The 24443-nt window shown below is 37.9% G+C and overlaps 2 protein-coding genes, 1 long non-coding RNA gene and 1 pseudogene across 4 annotated transcripts; 2 read left to right on the top strand and 2 right to left on the bottom strand.

The window, feature by feature from the left end:
• The first annotated feature begins 245 nt into the window (after positions 1–245).
• LOC120178347 lies at positions 246–7489 on the top strand (annotated as a pseudogene).
• Positions 7490–7618: 129 nt separating this feature from the next.
• LOC120178911 (UPF0496 protein At4g34320-like) lies at positions 7619–9204 on the bottom strand. The gene is made up of 2 exons (XM_039184679.1): positions 9007–9204; positions 7619–8918 (listed from the first exon to the last, which is right to left on the bottom strand). Exon 2 carries the CDS (start codon positions 8912–8914, stop codon positions 7787–7789), a length of 1128 nt encoding a protein of 375 aa, XP_039040610.1. The 5' UTR covers positions 8915–8918; positions 9007–9204; the 3' UTR covers positions 7619–7786.
• A 3848-nt stretch (positions 9205–13052) lies between these two features.
• On the top strand, positions 13053–13373 carry LOC120178336 (putative lipid-transfer protein DIR1). The gene has a single exon (XM_039184208.1). It carries the CDS (start codon positions 13053–13055, stop codon positions 13371–13373), a length of 321 nt encoding a protein of 106 aa, XP_039040139.1.
• Positions 13374–14449: 1076 nt separating this feature from the next.
• On the bottom strand, positions 14450–22687 carry LOC120178544. 2 transcript variants are annotated; one of them, XR_005521525.1, is made up of 3 exons: positions 22640–22687; positions 14566–14637; positions 14450–14480 (listed from the first exon to the last, which is right to left on the bottom strand). It is a non-coding gene; the product is annotated as an uncharacterized LOC120178544 (long non-coding RNA). The 2 variants fall into 2 exon arrangements; XR_005521524.1 differs by lacking the exon at positions 22640–22687 and adding an exon at positions 17668–17713 and having other exon boundaries at positions 14470–14480.
• Between the last annotated feature and the right edge of the window lie 1756 nt (positions 22688–24443).

The following is a 24443-nucleotide window of genomic DNA, read 5'->3' as shown; positions in this document are numbered from 1 at the left end:
TAGTAGTAAGTAATCTTGCTTTTCAAGAAAGAGCAATGACGTTATGTTGTGCTTTTTGTCTTCATCCTTTAAATGCTGGTTGAACTTTTAGTATTTTTAACTCTGCTTTCGTTTCGTTTAACTTTATTTTGCTTGCTTCTTGTTTTCTGCAGGATAGACGGAGCTTTGTTTTTCTCTGTTTCTTTGAGTACTCTTTTACAAGCATCTCCCGGGGCAAGGCATACCATTGGTTAGTTTTTAAGTAGATTATCTTAGAGTCTGTGCAGTTTTGTTTTGTTTGAAAAGGTTCTGATTAGAAGTTGTAAGGAATGGAAGTTCAAAATGTAAATCATGAAACGGGGCATCGTAAATTGACCCCACTTGGGGTGTTTAGGGGTCTGATATGCTTGCTGGTGTTACTTTCAACATCGTTTATTATGATAGTGTATTGTGGTTTTTTTAGTGCTGTTCTATTGAGGCTTTTCAACGTGCATTACAGTCGAAAAGTAACAGCTTTCTTCTTTAGTTCTTGGTTAGCTTTATGGCCTTTTCTATTTGAGAAAATAAACAAAACCAAAGTAATTTTTTCTGGAGTTGATGTTCCTTCAAGGGAACGTGTTTTCTTATTTGCAACCACAGAACGGAGGTTGACTGGATGTATCTGTGGGGCGTTGCATTGCGGAAAGATTGCCTGGGATACATAAAGTACATCCTTAAGAGCAACTTGATGAAATTACCTGTATTTGGTTGGGCATTCCATATTTTGGAGTTCATCCCTGTGGAGAGGAAGTGGGAGGTTGATGAGGCAGTCATGCGCCAATGCTTTCAAGATTCAAAGATCCCCGAGATCCTCTTTGGCTTGTTCTCTTTCCTGAAGGAACAGATTTCACGTATTTTCCTTTTCTTTTAGCTGTCGTATCCCATCTATTGTCTCTTTTATTTTTTATATCGTTGTGTTTTATGTGAACAGCATTGTGCATCATTTTTATCTATAGTTTGATAGTTTCCCTTGGGTTCTTGTTGAAATGTCAAAGCTTGGAAAATTGGTTTAAGTTAGGCACCTAATATTGTAATGTCAAAATTAGGTACAATAATGTTTAAAAATTAAATGGGTAAATTATAAACTTTAGTCACTAAACTTTAGGGTATTTATAAGATTAGTCCTTAAGTTTCAACTATAAATACCCTAGCTCATTTAGCTTCAAAACCATCTCAAAGCATTCTAGCTTTCTTCCAATACTAGAGAGATTTTAGAGAGTTTCTTGAGAGTTGTTTTCTCCTTTTTATCTAGAGAGAATTATCATTGTTTTCTCCTTGGTAGATCGAGAGAGGTTGTAATTCCTATTTTCTCATAGTGAAATTCTTCTACCGTTTCCCGTGGTTTTTACCCTAAATTTTTAGGGGTTTTCCACGTAAATTTTGTGTCTCTTTTATCTTCATTTTTATTTTCTCAAATTATCAGTTGCGATTTTGCTCTATCCGATAGCCGTCTTCCGCAACAATTGGTATCCGAGCTAGATTAGAGTGTGTAATATATGCTTATTGTCTTTGTGGTTGCCACCAAAAGGTGGATCCTCCAACATAAGAAAGTAAGAAGTTATTACCCATTCTTTGAAGATTCCAGAGAACTATTCACGATAGTGAAATAGTGGGAGCTATCAATAATAGAAGCTATGGCAACGAAATTTGATATTGAAAAATTCAATGGGAGAAATTTCTCATTGTGGAAATTGAAGATGAAGGCCATCCTGAGAAAAGACGGTTGTCTAGTAGCTATCAGCGAAAGGCCAGTAGATTTCACAGACGACAACAAATTGATCGAAATGGACGGAAATGCTATGGCAAACTTTCATCTAGCATTAGCAGATGAAGTATTGTCAAGTATCGAGGAGAAGAAGATAGCTAAGGAGATATGGGATCATCTCACCAAACTGTACGAGGCCACATCGTTGCACAATAAAATTTTCCTTAAGAGAAAATTGTACACTCTCCGTATGCCAGAATCTACTTCAGTGACGGAGCACTTAAATACACTGAACACTTTATTTTCTCAGCTTACATCCTTAAGCTGTAAAATAGGAGAACAAGAACGTGTTGAACTTCTACTTCAAAGTCTACTGGATTCATATGATCAACTCATCATCAACTTGACAAACAGTAATGTCACCAGTCTAGTCTTCGATGACGTTGCAGCTGCTGTTCTACAAGAAGAAAATCGGTGCAAGAACAAGGAAGACAGACAAGTAAATCTGCAACAAGCAGAAGCATTGACAACGATGACAACGATGAGAGGGAGATCAACAGAATGTGGCCAAAGCAGCAGTCACAAACATGGTAGATCGAAGTCGAGAAGCAAGAAGAATTTAAAGTGTTACAACTGTGGAAAGAAGGGTCACTTGAAGAAGGATTGTTGGAGTCTAAATAAAAACTCCAATCCACAAGGCAATACCGCAAACACTTCAGATGATGGAGATGCTCTATGCTGTGAAGCGTCAACCACCGTGGAAGGAAGAAAACAATTTGCAGATATATGGCTCATTGATTCGGGAGCAACATATCACATGACCTCAAGAAGAGAATGGTTTCATCATTATGAATCTGTCTCAGGAGGATTAGTTTATAGTTGCAATGATCATGCCTTAGAGATCATTGGCGTGGGAACCATCAAATTGAATATGTATGACGGAACAATTAAAGTTTTTCGAGATGTGCGGCACGTGAAAGGCCTAAATAAAAATTTATTATCCTACGGATTGTTGGATAATAATGCAAGCAAGATTGAAACACGGAAATGAATCATGAAGGTGTTCAGTGGAGCGCTTGTGGTGCTGAAAGGTGAAAAGATAGCTGCAAACTTGTACATGCTGAAGGGAGAGACATTGCTAGAAGCAGAAGCCTCTGTTGCCTCATGTAGTTCAGATTCTGCAATGCTATGGCATAAGAAACTTGGACACATGTCAGAACAAGGAATGAAAGTCCTTGTGGAGCAAAAGCTACTTCCAGGCTTAACAAAGGTATCACTTCCTTTGTGTGAGAATTGCATAACAAGTAAGCAGCACCGGTTGAAATTCAACACATCAAATTATAAAGGCAAAAGTGTTCTAGAATTGGTTCACTCTGACGTATGGCAAGCACCAGTAACGTCCCTAGGTGGAGCAAAATACTTTGTCTCATTTATTGATGACTACTCCAGGAGATGTTGGGTGCACCCTATTAAGAAGAAGTCAGACGTGTTTTCAACTTTCAAAAACTTCAAAGCGCGGGTGGAACTTGATTCTGGAAATAAGATCAAGTGTTTCAGAACAGATAATGGAGGAGAATACACAAGCGAAGAATTTGATGACTTTTGTAGGAAAGAAGGCATCAAAAGACAGTTCACAGTGGCGAACACTCCTCAACAAAATGGAGTGGCAGAGCGGATGAACAGAACCTTGTTAGAAAGAACAAGAGCAATGTTGAGGGACGCATGCCTAGAAAAATCATTCTGGGCAGAAGCAGTCAATACCGCCTGTTATTTGGTGAATTGAGCTCCATCAACTGCAATAGAGCTGAAGACACCAATGGAGATGTGGACTGTTAAACCAATTGATTATTCAAACCTCCATGTATTTGGAAGTATTGTGTACGTGATGTACAACGCCCAAGAAATTTCAAAGCTGGATCCAAAATCCAGAAAATGCAAATTCTTGGGGTATGCTGATGGAGTAAAGGGGTATCGCTTGTGGGATCCCACTGCCCGCAAAGTGATCATTAGCAGGGATGTTATCTTTGTAGAAGATAAACTACAAAGAAAAGAAGACGATGATAGTGCTGAAAAGTCAGAGACTACTCAGATACATGTGGAAAAAGAGTTTGAAGAAGGAGATTCTTCTGAAGCAGAACCAGCACATGATGAACAAGAACCAGAGAGTTTTGAAGATCCAACAACTCATCAATCAGATCGTGTGAGAAGACGTCCCAATTGGCACTCAGATTATGTTATAGAAGGTAATATTGCATATTGCCTTTTAACAGAGGACGGTGATCCATCAACATACCAGGAGGTAATAAACAGCTCAGATGCTTCACTATGGATGATGGCGATGCAAGAAGAAATCGAAGCCCTTCATAAAAATAATACATGGGACCTTGTGCCACTACCACAAAGAAGGAAGCCAATTGGTAACAAATGGGTTTTCAAAATCAAGCGAAATGGTGACGATCAAGTGGAGAGGTATCGTGCAAGACTGGTGGTCAAAGGATATGCTCAGAAAGAAGGTATTGATTTCAATGAAATATTTTCTCCTATGGTTCGACTAACAACAGTTCGAGTAGTCTTGGCAATGTGTGCTACATTGAATTTACATATGGAACAGCTAGATGTTAAAACAGCTTTTCTTCATGGAAATCTTGAAGAAGAGATTTATATGCTCCAGCCTGAAGGTTTTGAAGAAGACAAAAAGAAGAACTTGGTTTGCAGGTTGAACAAATCTCTGTACGGTATAAAACAGGCGCTGAGGTATTGGTATAAGAGATTTGATTCCTTCATTATGTGCCTTGGATACAACAGACTTAATGCAGACCCTTGTGCTTATTTCAAGAGGTCTGGTGATAATGATTTTGTTATATTGTTGTTGTAAGTGGATGACATGTTGGTTGCAGTACCCAACAAAGATCATATTGAAGAATTGAAGGCACAACTGGCTAGGGAATTTGAAATGAAGGACTTGGGATCAACAAACAAGATTCTAGGGATGCAAATTCACCGAGACAGAAGTAATAGGAAGATTTGGCTTTCACAAAAGAATTACTTGAAGAAGATCTTGTCACGATTCAACATGCAAGATTGTAAGCCAATTTCTACCCCTCTTCCTATTAACTTCAAATTATCCTCCAGTATGAGTCCTAGCAGTGAAGAAGAGAGGATGGAGATGTCTCGAGTACTGTATGCATCAGCAGTGGGATGTTTAATGTTCGCTATGATATGCACAAGACCAGACATTGCACAAGCAGTGGGAGTGGTTAGTCGGTACATGGCGAATCCAGGCAAAGAGCATTGGAATACAGTAAAGAGGATCCTAAGATACATCAAAGGGACCTCAAATGTTGCATTATGTTACGGAGGATCAAACTTACTAATTAATGGGTATGTAGATTCTGACTATGCAGGGGATTTGGATAAAAGCAAATCTACTACAGGATATGTGTTCAAAGTTGCTGGTGGAGCTGTAATCTGGGTTTCAAAATTGCAGTCAGTTGTGGCTACGTCCACAACAGAGGTAGAATATGTAGCAGCTACACAAGCCAGTAAAGAAGTAATTTGGTTAAAGATGCTATTGGAGGAGCTTGGGCACAATCAAGAGTATGTCTCTCTGTTTTGTGACAGTCAAAGCGCATTGCATCTAGCAAGGAATCCAGCATTTCATTCAAGGACTAAGCACATACGAGTTCAGTACCATTTCATTCGTGAAAAGGTGGAAGAAGAAACGGTAGATATACAGAAGATCCATACCAAAGACAACATAGCAGATTTCATGACGAAGGCGATCAACGCTGATAAATTTACCTGGTGTCGATCCTCTTGTGGCCTGTCAGAGACGTAAGCAACATGATGGTACAAGGTAGAAAGAATGGTGTGAAGATATGATTGTTCCAATCAAATCTTCAAGTGGGAGATTGTTGAAATGTCAAAGCTTGGAAAATTGGTTCAAGTTAGGCACCTAATATTGCAATGTCAAAATTAGGTGCAACAATGTCAAAATTAAATGGGTAAATTATAAACTTTAGTCACTAAACTTTAGGGTATTTATAAGATTAGTCTTTAAGTTTCAACTATAAATACCCTAGCTCATTTAGCTTCAAAACCATCTCAAAGCATTCTAGCTTTCTTCCAATACTAGAGAGATTTTAGAGAGTTTCTTGAGAGTTGTTTTCTCCTTTTTATCTAGAGAGAATTATCATTGTTTTCTCCTTGTTAGATCGAGAGAGGTTGTAATTCCTATTTTCTCATAGTGAAATTCTTCTACCGTTGCCCGTGGTTTTTACCCTAAATTTTTAGGGGTTTTCCACGTAAATTTTGTGTCTCTTTTATCTTCATTTTTATTTTCTCAAATTATCAGTTGCGATTTTGCTCTATCCGATAACCTTCTTCCGCAACAGTTCTTTGTCGATGCATATGCAGTGCACTAATCCATGAATTATTCTTTTTCTTGCAGTGATCAGAAGTGCTTAAGAAGCCAAAAATATGCTGCTGAAAATGGTTTGCCCATCCCAAAGAATTTGCTGCTTTCTAAATCAAAGGGTTTTCATGCTTGCTTGGAAGATTTGAGGAGCACTCTGGATGCAGGTTATTTATCTTCTTTATGCCCTTCTATTGGTTTCCTGTGGATTTGTCTCTTAACCTTCTATACATTGATATATCCTTGATGGAAGGATATTTATAATAGGACCCTTTTAGCTCATATTGTGGTAGGTAGTTGCAGAGCAAGCTTTTACATTGGGGACAAATATGTAACATTTTCTGTTTTCCCCCTCGAGTAACCAATAAGTTTTATTGTCATGAGATAGAGTCAATATTAGCATAAGAGACCTGTTATGATTTATTTGTTTGCTTGCTTGCAGTTTATGATGTGACCATTGGATATAAGCATCGTGGTCCATCCTTCCTGGATAATGTCTTTGGGTTGACCCTTCCGAAGTTCATATTCACATCAGACGCATTACCCTAGATGACATCCCGATGTCTGAAAGAGAAGCAACTGCTTGGTTAACGAATACGTTCCAACTTAAAGATCAATTGCTTTCTAATTTCATGTCTGAAGGTTATTTCCCTCCGCATGGAACAGAAGCGAACCTATCTACATTCAAGTTCCTCGTAAACGTTATGCTGGTGCTCATCTTGACCAGTGGATGCACATTTTTAACCTTTTTCTCAACCATTTGTTTCAAGGTTTTTGTACCCTTATCTTGTTCCTATATGGTTTCTGCCACTTATTTCAACATCCGACCGGTACCAATCTTCAGCTTTGTCAAAACCTGCGTTCAAGCCTAGTGTTTCTTCCAATTCCTTTTATCATGCAAACTTGATAGCTATTCATCATAAGAAGCAACGAGAAGTGCTTGCCGGGAAACTTCATTCTTTATGGCAGCAACATCACCCGAATGTTGGGGCCTGTGCCCCGTGATTATACTACACTAGAAGAGAGTCATGACGGGGAATCTATCCCATTAAAATCTCCGGGACATGCTACATTCAGATATCAATGTACTATAAGTATAATGTTAGGGTTTAACTGTATAATCTCTTAATGAAATGCAACATAGTTGGGCAAATGGTAAGGCCTTTTGTTCCTATGCATCTTCAAAGAAAACTCCTAAAGTTACTTGTACGCCTGAAGAAGATAAAGATAAAGATAATAAGGCCTTTTGTTCCTATGCATCTTCAAAGAAAACTCCTAAAGCTACTTGTACGCCTGAAGAAGATAAAGAAAGTGGGCAGATTCTTTCCAAGCTCATTGATCTGATGATCTGACTATCTGAAATTCAATTTAGAATTTAGAGTGATGAAAATATTAATCAATAATCATTCACATACAATCAATGAAACATTTGCCAAATAGAAAATAACATCTGTGGTCCTAAAAAATACATGAAAAAGGAATAAAATAAATACCATAATCTTCAACAGAACAATAACCTTAAGAAGCAAACATGTAGTGTCCCAAAACAAGATGTTGTAAATTAATCAAATATCATCATTTTTTTTTCTTCTTGTCAACATTGTCAGCATCAACTTGAAGTAGGTCAAATTCCCAGGAATCAAATGATTTCAGTTGTTGCCATGTTTTATGATCCTTTGAAGAACAACAGTCCTTGCTCTCCTGATATCCCGGCTACAAATATCGGCTTGTTGCCCCAAATCCTCCACATTCTTCATAAACACCCCAAGCTTCTTTTTGATCTCATCTATCCCAATCTTCACATCTTCTTGCTCTATTGCGAAATCCGCGTTCTGTAACAGAGCTTCGATTTCGATCTCCAAACGATCGACAAGAACCCGGATGTTATCCAAGTCTTTAATAGCCACATATGTGCCTGCTTGCATTGAGGTAATCACTTCCTTTTGTCCTTTCAGTGCATTTTCATAGTTTCTCCACAGAGAATCAATCCATTTCCCCATAGAACCTAAGGGGATCGATGTTGCAGCAGCGAGTGCGGCGGCAACCGGTGGTGCCGCCATTGCAGCCGCCACGGCTGAACAAATCAGCACGGCAGCAAATGTAGCGACAAATATCATACTCGATACCTTACGCCATGCCTGAATGTACTTAAGCTTCTTGTCTAGCTTGTTCTTCCTCTGCTGCAATTTCTCCAGCATTGCTATTTGCTGCCTGTAAACAGATTGAAATATCTGAAAGAACTCCTCGGTGAAAGGGTCCCCTCCTGCCTTGAAATTCCTCAGTTCTTCCAACGTCCTCACGTATTTGCTCCCGCCGACCTCGCTTTCTTCCTCGAATTGTTGCAGAGCCATTAATATCAGCAATTGGCTGTCTCGGGCTCGCTTCAGGCATTTCTCTAATGCAGAGCAAAAATCAAGTGTTTGCAGGCTGTTCTCGAAGTACTCCTCGACGAGCTCAAACAATTCTTGGTTCTTCCATATATCTTTCTTGCACTCCAAGATAACTCTAACCACCTCTTGGTTCATCTCCAAAAGACAACCGGTTACCTCTCTGAGCGAATCGAATGAAACGGCTCGAGCTTCGACGCCCATTGCTAGTGTGTTGATGACATGATTCGTTCGAGCTTGGACATTGGTGTCGAATGTCTGCAACTCCTTGTCTAGCTTGCAAGCAGCTTCATAGGAACTCAGTTCAGTTGTGTACTGCAAATTGCTGCTAAGAGTGATAGATGACGATGACGGTGTTTCTGATGTTCTCTTGCTTCCATGATTTCCCATGGGTCTATCAGATAAGATCAAAGCAAAGAACAAACGATTATCAGATCCCAGAGCTTGAACAGATGAGGTGAAATATGAAACAAAGGGCTTACTTTTCCAAACTTTACCGTCCCACCAAGAAAATGAACACTTTTCGATTCTGAAAATATACCCAGAAAAGAGAATTTTTTTTCGGGAAAAAAAGATGGAAAACAAGACTATTGATAAAAGTGTATTGAGAATTTCGATTCTTTATCAGAATAGAAACGATGGGAAGAAAATGAGGGAGACAAGTTTCGATGGGTTATCTTTCAAACAAAGAAAGGATACAACAAAAAGCGATTAGAAAGGTGAATGGAAGCTTAAAAACAAACTTAGAACCGTTAATGAACCAAGACAATTAAATTAAAAGAAAATCAAAGCTTTAGGCAAGTTGTTGTTGCTTTTCTTTTTTTTGGCTTTAAAAGAGATTTGAGAATGGCTTGCACGCATGAGAAATGGGAACTGAGGGGCATGGAAAACGCGGGAAGCAATGTATTTCCATTTTCTCTTTCTATCTCTAAAAACCTTCATCCTTTATCTTCACTGTTTCATTGCGCAAAGCAACTGTCAGCAAAGAAAAGTGATGAGCTTTGCATTGCCTAAAAGCCCACAATACAAAGCAAGAGGTTGAGGTGTGTTTGGGAAGAGGGAAAGTTCAAGTCCTTTTCTTTAGAAAATACATACAAATTTTTGGTTAAAAGGCTATAATAACTCTGTTTTCATTGAAAACTTCTGATGACTTTTCGCCACGCAAAAGCTCGACAACGAGCAATAGTATTTCCTACGAAAAAAATCCGGTTGAAACTGCCATAGAGCTCATAATATATTATTAGTCGTGGTTAGGAATGGAAATTTAACCCGAATCCGACGGTTTCAATCTTATCTTATTTAATAGAATCAGAATTTTCTTATAAAAAAATATGGTTTGCGTCAAATCGAATTTTTAAAGGGGTGAAAAAACTCTGACCCGATTCAACCCGAGTCCTTTATATCGAATTGGATTAGGTCTGGTCGAAATTATATTCTAAAAATTCGGGTCAAATCAAAGTTGGATGGAAGATATATTTTCAGATCAGACAGATGATATATAATTTTCAAATTGAGTCGAATTCAAGTGAATGATATATATTTTCAGGCAATCGCTTTTCATTATCAATGACTTAAATGAAGGCTGACTTTTATATTGACATATTCTACATGGTTACTCCTGAAAATTAATTTAAACTTTCACTTAAGTTTATATAAATTTAAATTTAGATTTTATTTTCTATACAAGTTAATAAGAATGGAACACTTGCATAATAAACAAACAGTTGAGATTCAACATAGTATATATTTGAAAAACAAGATTTGTGAAAACCAAAATTATGGTAAAAAAATCATAGACTAAAAAAAATAATCATTTTTATTAGTACGAGTGATTACAAGGTACTATATTTTCAAAATTTTATCAGTCTATCGACAATGAACACATATATACTTTCTAAACGTCTCTCAAACCTGAAACTTATAAGAAGAACAACACTTGTTTTTATCGATAATCATAAGTATCTCGAATGCAGTAAATATTTTATCACTCAACTTGCATTAAAATCTAAATCTAAAGTTTGATCCGAATGAAATTCATTAAAAAAATGGAAAATGTTTACCTTATTTGTTCCTTTTGGTAGGCAAAAGCAGCAAAATTTGCTAATCAAAGAAACTTGAGAATTTGGTTGGTAAGACTCAAAACCGAATGGGTTAATAGCAACCTGTATATATATATATATATATATGAATACAAACTTGCTTTCCAAGAATACCAAATTGATTTTCTCTCGCTCTTTTTAAAAATTGAAAAAAAAAAGAGAAAAAGAAAATAAGGGGTGTCAGTTTCGTGAATTTTAATAAACAAAATGTACATGTCGTTAGAGGAAGTGCGTGAGATTCGGCCAACAATTTTGTGTAAGCCGGTTCTCGAAATGACACGTGGATGAATGGGACAGGTGGCACAAGTACAGTGGTTGCCGCCATTAAGAGATTTCAAATTTGTTTCCACGCCACCTCAAAGAAGACACAGATAACTGTCGTCACGTGCTCCGTAACGCTCCCCCGGCTTCTGTTGCTTTGCTTTTCATCTCATGACACGTGACTCTTTTGTTTTGTTTAAATCTAATCTTAAAGGATACTAATGCCTAAAAAAGTTTCCTCAACATTTATCTAAATGAAATTTGATTTACGAATACATCTAAATGAGTAATCTGACACGATTTTTGCACGTGTTTTAACCTAAACCCTAATGATTAGATTAGTAGATAATGATGAGTACCTAATTTCCAATTTGCTTTCATTGCTCTGTAAAGTCATGAGTTCGAGCATCAACGACTACAGTAAGGATAATTAAACGTTCATTATTAAATAGTTAAAAATATATCTAGAACAGATACTACTTTTGTCAAAAGTGGAACATTTCTTTAGAACTTAAGGCCGAAAATGTATACTAAAAATTCTTCTTATGTAAAGCTTAAACATTACCTAAATGATTCCATCAAGAAATAAACACATAATTAATTTAAAATAAAAGTATTAAATCAAATTTAGACTATAGGGACCAAGGGTAAATCCTAAGTTGTAAGGGCTTTTCATGCTCATAAAAAAGGGCTATAAACATCATATTTAAGGCCCTATCTGGTTTCCATCATCATATTTAAGGCCCTATATGGTTTCCCTCTTTTATTAACATACACCACCAACTCCTTTACTTAAAAAAATGGTTTTGATCTATCTTGACTCAAGGGTAGAATTGTAATAATCGATTTTTAAAATTTTTAAATTTTCATATATCTTGAAATTTTCTTTGTATTTACTATTAATAATCTATTTTTTTATTTAAATTTTATAAGTTTATTTCTCTAAAAAAATTATAAATTTGTCCCCTCTAATATAAAATCTTATGTCACCCCTAACGAAAACCAAAGGTGATAGCAATCAGGGATTTAAGTAACTGTCCACTATCGAAATAGCAACCACTATATAGCAGTAGTAGTGCCGCCTGAAATCATTATTGTATGATCGTAAAACCTGTAATGACCACGATAACATCTGCTATATTCGTGATCACGATGAATGCAACGTAACCAAAAAATGCAATCGTAACTGCAATTTAGATACATGGTATCAACACCTATCATCATCCTTGGGTTTTTTCTTAAAAAATAATTATGAACTCAAACATCAAAGTGTGTCCCGTGAGTGGAGTTTAGTAGACGCACCAAAAAGCCAAATTTGAGCATTGTTAAAGGGTTGGTGTTTGGAAGCACATGCAATGCTCTACCTTATGAAAGTTGATTAATTAAAAATTCCGAAGCCAAAGTCCAAATTCTCCTCCAATGTTTGCCCGTGATAACATGTCACGACAACCTTATACCATGTTCTTCCTCTTCCCTGAATAATCAATCCCAAAGAGTTATCATTTATTATCCCACAAGAATATATAGCTCAATGTAGAATTAACATCTGTAATTATAGGCATATATACGTATAATGTATGATGTTATTATAAATATGACATAAATCAAGTGATAAATTATATTATATGTGTCATACATATCAAAGTGTCATAGAAATAAAATATAGATTAAGTTCTATTTATAAATATTTAAAAGAATGACCTAATATTCAGTATATAGTCAAGAAATGTGTAACTTGTATTTTCTCTTATTACGTCAGAGAGTTTATACTCAAGAGAAACTTATCTTCTTAGAATATCTCAACCTTCTATGTGATCTCTAACAATTGATTCATGTACACTTCTGTGGATTTGATATTATATTCTTGATGATTTGAAATGATTAAATTTTAGGTTTGATTTCGTATTTATTATAATTTGATTCTAACACTGAAAAAACAACACTGATCATCCACGCACATATCAACATGTATAATTCTAACCGTGTTCATATTTAATTCATCACGAAATACGAAGCTGTCTCTTTAGAAAACGGTGTGCTATTGTTTAATTTGCCAAAGCCAACTCTCTCAAGCCTCTCTGTGTATAAAGTCATGTCCAGCCCTTTCTCTGTCTCAAAGCCATTCCCAAGCAATTAGAACAAGTGTGTTTATTTGGGGATCAAAAGATATGGAGGGATATGCTAAGCTTATGGTTGTGACAATGGTGGTAGTAGGTTTAGCCCTTGGGTCGGGACCCAGAGTGGCAAGTGGTCAGAAAGTTTGTGGTATGAGCAAAGAGGGTTTCCAGGCATGCCAGCCGAGCGTGACCGCCGTGAATCCGAACCCTCCGCCGCCTTCGGCCCCGTGCTGCATGGCTTTGAACGGTGCCGACCTCACATGCCTTTGTTTCTTCAAGAATTCCAAGTGGATGACGGATTACGGAGTCGATTTCAATCGAGCTAAGGAACTTCCCGTGAAGTGCAACTTGGGGAAAGATCTCACTTGCTAGATGTGCGTGGGGGAAAGGGAAATATGATTTCTCCCGCTGAATGATGATTTGGTTATTCCTTTTGTTTTGTTACCGTTTGTGTTTGTGATTTGCTGTTGGGGTGTCTCTCTTGAGTTTTATTTTTCTAAGTTTCTTAAATTCAAGTGTTATAATAAGAAATATGTTTTATATAAATATTGATGCATTGTTCAAGTGATCAAAGGGGACTTGCTCCACTAAATGATCCAAGTTCAAGTAGTAATGTAATAAATAATTACATTTTAATTTTTTTCTAAAGAAATTAATATAGATTTGAAATAGTCTGCTAATTAATAGAAATGTCAATTCTTTAATTATCGGCGATAAATCTTAGTTTGGTTAGTATAATTGCTATTGTAATATATAAACAGACGTGTTTAAACGTATTAAGCATTCCAACCATAAGAACAAAATGCATTTCATAACCAACTCAAGATGTAGACAATATTGTGTTCCAATCTTCGATGCCTGTTCCTTTTTCATATTCAAAATCTTGGTAGATGATAATAACTGAGTGAAGGAGAGGATAGAGGAAACCCTACCAAACTGAGTGAGAAGGCATTTGCTCTAAAAGACTAACCACTCAACACATATTGCATCAAATACATTTTGTTTTTGTGATTGTTGGAGGATTTGATTTTAATCACTGAAACTAAAACTCAAAGTCTACATCATTCTACGAAAACACCGATGGCAGCGATTGAACGGCTACAAAATTTGTAATTCAAGAGTCCAAGGCAAAAGCATGGTAGGGATGGATGCTTACAAGTCTACTTGTTGCATAGATGGACAAAAGAAAAGATGAAGAATCCTGCCATCTGCATCAAAAACCCATAAGTTAGTACACCACTCTAGGAATCTACATTAATTATGGTGGTGCTGCCAATGATGATGTTATCTTGCTTAAATAACTCATTTGCCAATTCTTTTCATTTTCTTAAATTACTCATGTTGTACACTTAAATCCGAATTATTCACATAAGTTTTCAAAGCATAGAGGCTCATCATATAAAACTGGACTTGGACATTATCAGCAACATATGGCTCCCAGCTTGATCCAGACCACTCATAAATCTCAACAGACTACACCTTCATGAAAAACAACCATTTCTTTTCAGTTAAATTTCTGCAAAATGGTATTTGCATTAAAAAATGTACAAGGTGCATGAATTACCGAGTCATCATTAATCCTGTACAAAGCAGGTTCATCTGTTTCTCCAACTTTGTGGTGTTTTACATTAACAGCCTAAAGATCAAAACATGAGTTAAATCAGCACCATACATGCACTGTTAGGAAATAAACGAGTAACGAGTAATTTCCCTATAACCATATTAGTGAGAATGTGAAATAAAAGCGGAAAAATAATACCCGAAATTGATAACGGAGTTCAGCCAATTATGTCTACGTCTCCGGACTGCTGCAGATCTTTTACTAAAGAGGAAAAATTGACAGGTGTTTACAGAACACTCACTACTCACAAGAAAGCTTTCTAGTATAGGGAGAAAGAAATGATTTTTGGGATGATTTTGAAGCTAAACGGGTTAGGGTATTTATAGTTGAAGCTTGAGGACTAATCTTGTAAATATCCTAAAGTGTGCAAGGACTAAAAAGCAATTATCCCAAGCCAAAAATCAACAATACACAGCCACCGAATTCGGTGCATTTAATCACCGAAAAACAACATGACTTTCCTGACTTTTAGCATGGCTTTCCTGACTTTTAACAATCTCCCACTTGAAGACTGATTTTAATTTGTCTTCACACTTCGATCAATGCAGTAATATTTATGTTCTTGTTATTCTAGCATGCCAACTGAAGCTGAACACAACTTTAGTTTGTCTGTAGTCACCGCCCTGTAAACCCACTTGTTATTGGGCAGTTTCTTCGTGGTTGCCTTGTCCCTCAACGTCTTGGCTCCCTTCGACTCTTGTCCACTAGTCTTTGAAGGATTGTTCCTCACTTGAACATCCTCGGCATGCCCCTGCTTCGACCCTTCTCTTAAGATGGTCTCTGAAGCCATGTTCTCTACACGAACATGCTCGGCAAACTCCTTGGACATTGACAACTCTTCTTGCACTTGGCTTCTACTCGCCTTGGCAGAAATGAAACTTATTGAGCCAACTCTCAACGCCTCTTCGGTCCTGAGTTCGTCCTCTTCTCTGGACAACTCGATCTTGGGCTCATCTATCACCTTGGATGACTAGGCTCCCATCGGGTAATTTTGCAACACTTCTGGCATCTTAAGTCTACGCCCCCTCGTTTTCTCGAATCTTACCCTCGGTTTAGCATCTTTGACACTCGAACTTGTGCCAAGACTACACATATTTTCCCCAGACTTACCATCTGGTTCATCATTGAGTGCATTTTCTCTGCCACTCGAGGAACAACATTTCTCATCCTCTGACTTGCCTTCATCACGGATTCTTTTGGCGCTACCCTCGGATTTCGGCTTTGCTTTGGAATTCTTGTTCTTCTTGACTCCAAATTCTTTGATAGACTCAGCGGTTTTCAAGGCTTTAGACAATTCCTTGACTTCCCTTCGCTCTAACACTTTCTTCGCCCATTGCTTCAATCCGAACATGAAGGTGAAAAACCCATCTTCTTCTGTCAAACTTGGGACTTTGAGCATGAGCCTTCTGGATATGCTCACATACTCCTTAAGTGTCTCTTTATGCTTGAGACGCATTAACTTGGACCACGCCTCCATCCTGGCATACTATTAGCAGACTTGCTCACTTTGCACCCTCAGCTTGATGGCTTTATCTCTTGCTATTGCATCGGGTCCCTTCTTGTGCTCGACTGCTTTGACACCTGCAGTCTCGTCACGTTTTGATCCTGAGCTGACTACTTGAGAACTTGTAGTCGCACCATGCCTGCCCCTTGATTCGGCTACTCTGGAACATGTAGTCTCAGCAAGTCTTTCTCCTGAATTGATTGCTTGGACACTTGTAATCGCATCGGTCTTCCTTCTGGGTTCGACAGCCTCAACAGCCTTGCCTCGTGTTGTACCTTGCTTGGATGCAATGATCCCCTCAATTGGACCAAGTCTTTTCCCTGGCTTGGTAGCTTTAACACGTGCAACCACACCAATTATTGCTACTTTTCCTTCTCCCATCATCTTCATGATGGTTGTAAGGCGACGCTTCTCGGGACATCCTCTAATCAAATGAGGACTATCACAGAAGTAACACTTCAATTTTTCCTTGCTACCCTTATTCTTTACACTGAACTTAGCCTTGCCATTCTTTCCCGATGGAATTCCTTGGCTACGAACAGTCGATGGCTCACCTTTGCCATTCGAAGAGCTTTCTCTACCATCTCCCTGCTGTACATTTTCCCGGTCTCCCCCATTATTGCCACTATATCTGGGAATGGGCCTGGATGACACATCGCTAGTTGGCTAGACACCTGCAAGCTCAGTCAGCTTTCCGGCTACAGCTATGGCCTCCGAAAGTCTCTAGGCATCACCCTGCTCTCTCCCGAGCATTGCCCCTAGTCTAAGTCCTTCCAAGAAGGTCTTGAGTGCACCATCCAACTTCTCAATTTTCACATTCCCTTCGTCTGCAGCCATCGCTCCCACTCGAATCTAGCTTCGTTTGGATCGTTTTTGACAATTTCTGCGAATCACCGTGTATTATAATACCTCCGTCGACAAACTCGTAACGCCAACAAAATTTTACTATTCACGAAATTCACTATTCACATAAATAGTAATCTCGCAAAAAAAAATGACAAAATTTACAACCAAAAGCTCATGATACCAGTTGTTGGGAAATAAACGAGTAACGAGTAATTTCCCTATAATCAGATTAGTGAGAATGTGAAATAAAAGCATAAAAATAATACCCGAAATTGATAACGGAGTTCAGCCAATTTTGCCTACGTCTTCGGACTACTGCAGATCTTTTACTAAAGAGAGAAAATTTACAGGTGTTTACAAAACACTCACTACTCACAAGAAAGCTCTCTAGTATATGGAGAAAGAAATAATTTTGGGGATGATTTTGAAGCTAAATGGGTTAGAGTATTTATAGTTAAAGCTTGAGGACTAATCTTGTAAATATCCTAAAGTGTGTAAGGACTAAAAAGTAATTATCCCAAGCCAAAAATCAACAATACACAGCCACCAAATTCGGTGCATTTAATCACCGAAAAAACATGACTTTCCTGACTTTTAACATGCACATGAAAGAGAAAAGGAAGAAGATGCCAGAAAATTAAGTTTTAATATAAGAATTATATTTATACACTGACAATGTTGATCAATATGCCTACCTTAAGATGACCACGTTCATGGAAAACCCATTTGCTAAGTTCAGTCAATATTGCTCATTACCTGATTTCTTATGTCTGCCATTAGAAAGAGCATTTCTTGTTAAGTCAGATAAAAAAACTACTACATACTTAGATAAAAGTACAAAGGCGTAAAATGTTCTTGAACTCCGTAGACGTCCGGAGACGTAGGCATAATTGGCTGAAATCCGTTATCAATTTCGGGTATTATTTTTCCACTTTTATTTCGCATTCTCACTAATCTGGTTATAGGGAAATTACTCATACTCGGTTTATTTCCCAACAACTGGTAATCAAAGCTTTTGGTTGTGAATTTTGTCAATTTTTTGTGAGATTACTATTCATTACTATTTACATGAATAGTGAATTTTGTGAATGATAAAAATTTTGTCGGTGATACGAATTTGTCGATGGAGGTGTTATAATACACGGTGGTTCGCAAGAATTGTCAGAAACGATCCAAACGAAGCCAGATTCGAGTGAGAGCAATGGCTGCAGACGAAGGGAATGTGATAAATTGAAAAGTTCGATGGTGTGGAATTTGGCTTTTGGAAGATGCAGATTGAAGATTTTCTGTACCAGAAAAATCTATATCAACCTCTCTCAGGAAAGCAACCAGAGGGCATGAAGACTGGGCTCTTCTCGACAGACAAGCCCTCGGAGTTATCCAACTGACGTTATCCCGCAATGTTGCTTTCAACATAGCAAAGGAAAATACCACAGCGGGTCTTATGGCGGCTTTCTCCAGTATGTATGAGAAGCCATCAGCCTCAAACAAAGTTCACTTGATGAGGCGATTATTTAATTTAGGGATGGCAGAAGGAGCATCAGTGGCTCAACACCTAAATGAACTCAATACAATCACAACCCAATTGAGTTTCGTGGAAATTGAATTCGATGATGAAGTTCGAGCTTTAATTCTCTTATCATCTCTACCAGACAGTTGGAATGCTACTGTTACAGCAGTCAGCAGCTCGTCGGGAAACAGCAAATTGAAATTTGATGATGTTCGGGATTTGATATTGAGTGAAGAAATTCTACGGAGAGAATTGATGAAGCATCAAGCTCTTCAGCCTTGCACATGGAGTCCAGAGGGAGAACTTCAGAAAGAAATTCAAATCGTGACAGATCGAAATCCAGAAGGGGAAAATCAAGAACGGGAAAGAAATATTTTACCTATTATAATTGTGGCAAGAACGGTCACTTTAAAAGAGACTGTCGAGCACTGAAGAAAGATACCGATGCACAGGAATCTGCCAATATGACAGAGGAGACATGTGATGCCATGATTCTAAGCGTCAACAGTCCGATTGAATCATGGATCTTGGATTCAGGGGCATCTCTCCACTCTACCCCATGCCAAGAAATCATGGAGAACTATGTCAGTGGTGATTTTGGGAAGGTTCATCTAGCTGATGATGAAACCTTGAAGATCGTCGGAAAATGAGACATCTGATTAAAGCTGTCAAACTAGACCACCTGGACGCTGAAAGAAGTGAGACATATTTCTGGCCTCAAAAGAAATTTGATTTTTTTTGGATAACTTGATGGAGAAGGTTATAGTAAAACCTTTTCAGGTTGTGAATGGAAGATTACCAAATGAGCACTTGTCATTGCTCGTGGTAAGAAGACTGATACTCTCTATGTAACCTCAAATTTAGAGAATATCATTACAGTAGCAGATGCTGATGGAAAATCAAACATATAGAACCAAAGGCTTGGCCATATGAGCGAGAAATAGATGAAGACACTTTTGTCAAAAGGGAAGTTGCCGGATCTAAAGAGTGTATATATCGGACTATGCGAGGATTACATTTTTGGCAAACAAAAGAAAGTCAGTTTTGCAAAGATTGGCAAGACACCCAAAGCTGAAAAGTTAGGGTTGGTTCATACTGATGTATGGGAACCATCTCCAGATTCATCTTTTGCATGCTCACTATATTATGTCACCTTCATCGATGATTCTACAATGAATGTATGGGTTTATTTTCTGAAGAAGAAATCAGAAGTCTTTGATACCTTCAGAAAATGGAGGGTCATGGTGGAAAATGAGAGTGGTCTGAAAGTCAAGCGGTTGAGATATGATAATGGAGGAGAGTACAGAAATAGCAGATTCAGAGATTTCTGTGCAAACAATGGGATCAAGATGGAGATAACAATTCCCATGACACCGTAGCAGAATGGCGTAGCAGAGTGCATGAACAAAACTCTGAATGAACGTGCCAGAAGAATGAGGATACATGTCGGATTGCCCAAATTGCTATGGGCTAAAGCTATCAACACTGTAGCTTACCTGATCAACCGTGGGCCCTCAGTTCCTTTGGATGGCAGAATACCAGAGGAAGTTTGGAGCAAGAAAGAAATAAACCTTTCACACTTAAGAGTGTTTGGTTGCATTTCTTATGTACACATAAATTCTGCTGAACAAGTAAACTTGACGCCAAGTCCAATAAATGTGTTTTTATTGGTTATGGTGGTGATGAGTTAGGTTACCGATTTTGGGACTATGAAAATCGGAAGATCATCAGAAGAAGAGATGTCATTTTCAATGAGAATGTGATGTACAAAGAAAGGTCAACCATAGAATCAAGTAGCTCCAATACCGAAGCTGAAACAAAGGAATTTGTTGAGTTCGATGAGATTTCTGGAAATGATGTTCAAATCAGTCCTGAAGCAGTTCAAGAAGAACCAAGCACACCGGAACTAACACGCTCCTCCAGAATTCCTAAACCAACCTAACGTTTTTCGCCTTCTTTGCACTACTTGTTGCTGACTGACAATGGTGAACCAGAGTGCTATGATGAAGCAATGCAAGTGGAGGATTCAGTCAAGTGAGAGTCTTTCATGAAAGATGAGATGGACTCGCTTATGTCAAATCAGACGTGGGAATTAGCTGAATTACCACCAGGCAAGAAAGCGCTCCATAACAAGTGGATTTAAAGGATCAAAGAAGAGCACGATGGGAGCAAACGCTATAAAGCAAGATTGGTTGTCAAAGGTTTTCTGCAAAAAGAATGTATTGACTACAATGAAATTTTCTCTCCAGTCATAAAACTATCTACGATCAGACTGGTGTTGAAAATTATAGCTGCAGAGAATCTACATCTTGAGCAGTTAGATGTAAAGACAGCTTTCATTCATGGTGATTTAGAGGAAGAAATCTATATGAGGCAGCCAGAAGGCTTCATAGAGGCAGGAAAGAAAAACCTGGTATGCAGGTTGAAAAATAGCTTGTATGGTTTAAAACAAGCTCCTAGACAGTGGTACAAGAAGTTTGATAGCTTCATGAGTAGCAGTGGTTTTACCAGATGCCAAGCAGATATTTGTTGCTATATCAAGAAGTTCAACAACAACTTCATTATTTTATTGTTATATGTTGATGACATGCTTGTTGCAGGTTCAGACATGCAAGAGATTATAAATTTGAAGAAAAAATTGTCAAAGCAGTTTGCAATGAAAGATTTGGGCGCTGCAAAGCAGATTCTTGGAATGAGGATCAAGAGAGACACAAAGTCGAGGACTCTGATGTTATCACAGGCTGAGTACATCAACAAAGTACTCTCCAAGTTCAACATGCAAGATGCTAAACCAGTAAGTACACCTTTAGGTGTTCATTTTAGACTCTCCAAAGAACAGTCACCAAAGACAGAGGAAGAATGTGCACACATGGTGAAGGTGTCGTATGCCTCAGCAATTGGAAGTCTGATATATGACATGGTTTGTACTAGACCAGATATTACTCATGCAATGGGAGTTGTTAACAGGTACATGAATAATCTGGGAAAGGTACATTGGAAAGCAGTCAAATAGATCCTCAGATATCTATGGGGTACCACAAACAAAGTACTTTGTTTCAAAGGTGGAGATATGATACTAACAGGCTATGTAGATGCTGACTTAGCGGGAAATGTTGACATCAGAAGAAGCACTACAGGGTATATCTATACTCTAGGAGGAACCACAATGAGTTGGGTTTCTAAACTACAGAAGATAGTTGCTCTCTCCACAACTGAAGCAAAATATGTCGATATTACGAAAGCCAGCAAGGAGATGGTTTGGCTCCAAAGTTTCTTGGAAGAGTTAGGCAAGAAACAAGAAAACAATGTCTTGTATTGCAATAGTCAAAGTGCTATCCATCTAGCAAAGAATCTATCTTTTCATTCTAGGACGAAGCACATACAATTGCGATATCATTTTATCCGGTCTCTTCTGGAAGATGGGATTTTGAAACTTGTGGAGCTCAAAATCCGGCAGACATGTTGACAAAGACGGTAACCACGAACAAACTGAAGTTATGTTCAGCTTCAGTTGGCATGCCAGAATAACAAGACTAGAAATGTTGTTGCATTAATCGAGGTGTGAAGACAGATTAAAATCAGTCTTCAAGTGGGAGATTGTTGAAAGTCAAGGTTGGCACCGAATGGTCTTAATTTCAATAGGTTGGCACCGAATGGTGCATAATTCAATGAGTTGGTAATTTTTTATTAAAATAGAAATAGGGTTAATTACAAGTTTAGTCTCTAAGCTTAAACTATAAATACCCTAACTCATTTAGCTTCAAAATCATTTCTTTCTCCCAATACTAGAGAGCTTTCTTGTGAGTAGTAAATGTTTTGTAAACACCTGTAAATTTTCTCTCTAGTAAAAGATCTGCAGCAGTCCGGAGACGTAGACATAATTGGCTGAACTCCGTTATCAATTTCGGATATTATTTTTCCGCTTTTATTTCGCATTCTCACTAATCTTGTTATAGGGAAATTACTCGTACTCGGTTTATTTCCCAACATGTTTCTCCAACTTTGTGGTGTTTTACATTAACAACCTAAAGATCAAAACATGAGTTAAATCAGCACCATACATGCACATGAAAGAGAAAAGGAAGAAGATGCCAGAAAATTAAGTTGTAATATAAGAATTATATTTATACACTGACAATGTTGATCAATATGCCTACCTTAAGATGACCACATTCATGGAAAACCCATTTGCTAAGTTCGGTCAATATTGCTCATTACCTGATTTCTTATGTCTGCCATTAGAAAGAACATTTCTTGTTAAGTCAGATAAAAAAAACTACTGCATACTTAGATAAAAGTACAAAGGCGTAAAATGTTCATGAACATGGAAATGAATCTGGTTTCAATCTCAAAGAATAAGAAGATACATAAAATGTCTGACATGGACTTTCTTATGATGGTTTTAGAGCCTAAAAGCATGTTAGCTGTTTCTTTCAATTTATTGAGCATAAATTGATGCGGACTTGTTTAAGATTTCCCAGATCTTACATTGAAAGGGTAGCTTAGAGAGTTACTGATTCGCTCACTTGGTTGGGCTTCCAGCCTTCTGCACGCCAGATCTAAACAATCTGAAAAATATTTTAAGAGTTCATTAAGAAAAATGACATGTTATAAATTTCAAAATCGGAAGGAAACAAAAATTCATCATGGAAGCTCAGTTAAAAAAGTTAATATACCACATATCGGTTGCTGAACATACTCAGTGAGCCAGAAATAAAAATACGTGAATTGTTCCTTGCCTGCAAAAGGAAATAATAAATTCATAACTTATTTGAACACAGCGCTTGCAATACGAGGAGTCATGGGAAAATGAGCTTCTAGCATTTCATGTAAACCATCTTAAAATAAGATGGAATGCATAGAGGTTCATAATAGGAATGTTTAGAAGAAACGAACAGTCGTCACTAACATACATGTACAACTGAAACTAAGGAGATCGCAAAACCCATCAATAATGGTGGAGTTGACAGCTTGGAATTGGGATTAGCCGAGTAGGCAGATGGAGAAGCTGAGAGAACCTTTAACACCTAAAAGTAGTGCCAATGTTAAGGTGACCAAAAGAGGAGGTTGAGTTCGATAATAAATTATCATTTAAAAAAAAAACTTTGAAACCAGATGCAAGCAGCTTACCAAGCTATTGACAGGATTTAGAGAATGGCCAATGCCCTCGAAAAGTACAGGAGCCTGAGGCAAAATTATTAGAACTACTTGAAGATACTAATTTTTTTACCCATTTTATTTATTTGTTTATTATTATTATTATTATAATTATAATTATTATATATATTATTATATATATTATTATATATATTATTATTATTATTAAAAAATAATAATAAATAAATAATAATAATATAATAATAATAACTACAAACCGGCCCAAACCCTAGCTTCCAGCCGCCTCGCCAGAAACCTCCACTCTGCCCCATGTCACACTGCCGACACCTCCACTTCCAGATGTCTAAGCCCGCCGTTGCCATGAAGCCACACACGTTGAAGCCCTATGGTGAGTCACCACCATAGCTATGGTGACTCACCAAAGCTTCCCTCTTGGGACTGGTCCGATCCGAGCACTGTGGTGGCTATAAAAAGCCACCACCAAACCTGAAAAAAGAAAAGAGGAAGGAAGAATAGGAGAAAAACGGAGAGACAAAAACAAAGAGGGGCCACAGCAAGCCAACACAGAACAACCCAACAGTCAAATATCGAAAGAGAAGGGAAGAGAGAAACTTACCGAGGAAACTGCAGTCATCAGAGCCTCCTCGTACCATCGGAAAGTCGAGAGTCAAAGGTAAAAAAACCTTAGATCTATGTCGATCTAAGGGGATTTAGGGTAAAAGGAGGTTGGATTTGGCCTTTAGGAGTTGATATCTTTAATTTGGGGTAGTTTGGTAATCTCTGGCCACCGGAGATGGGGCCGACGGCGGCGATCGTCGCCGGAAACGGAGACCGATTCTCTTC

Source organism: Hibiscus syriacus, unplaced genomic scaffold, assembly GCF_006381635.1.
Source record: "Hibiscus syriacus cultivar Baekdansim isolate YM2019G1 unplaced genomic scaffold, ASM638163v2 tig00003507_pilon, whole genome shotgun sequence".
NCBI lineage: Eukaryota > Viridiplantae > Streptophyta > Magnoliopsida > Malvales > Malvaceae > Hibiscus > Hibiscus syriacus.
This window is presented reverse-complemented; position numbering and strand designations above follow the sequence as displayed.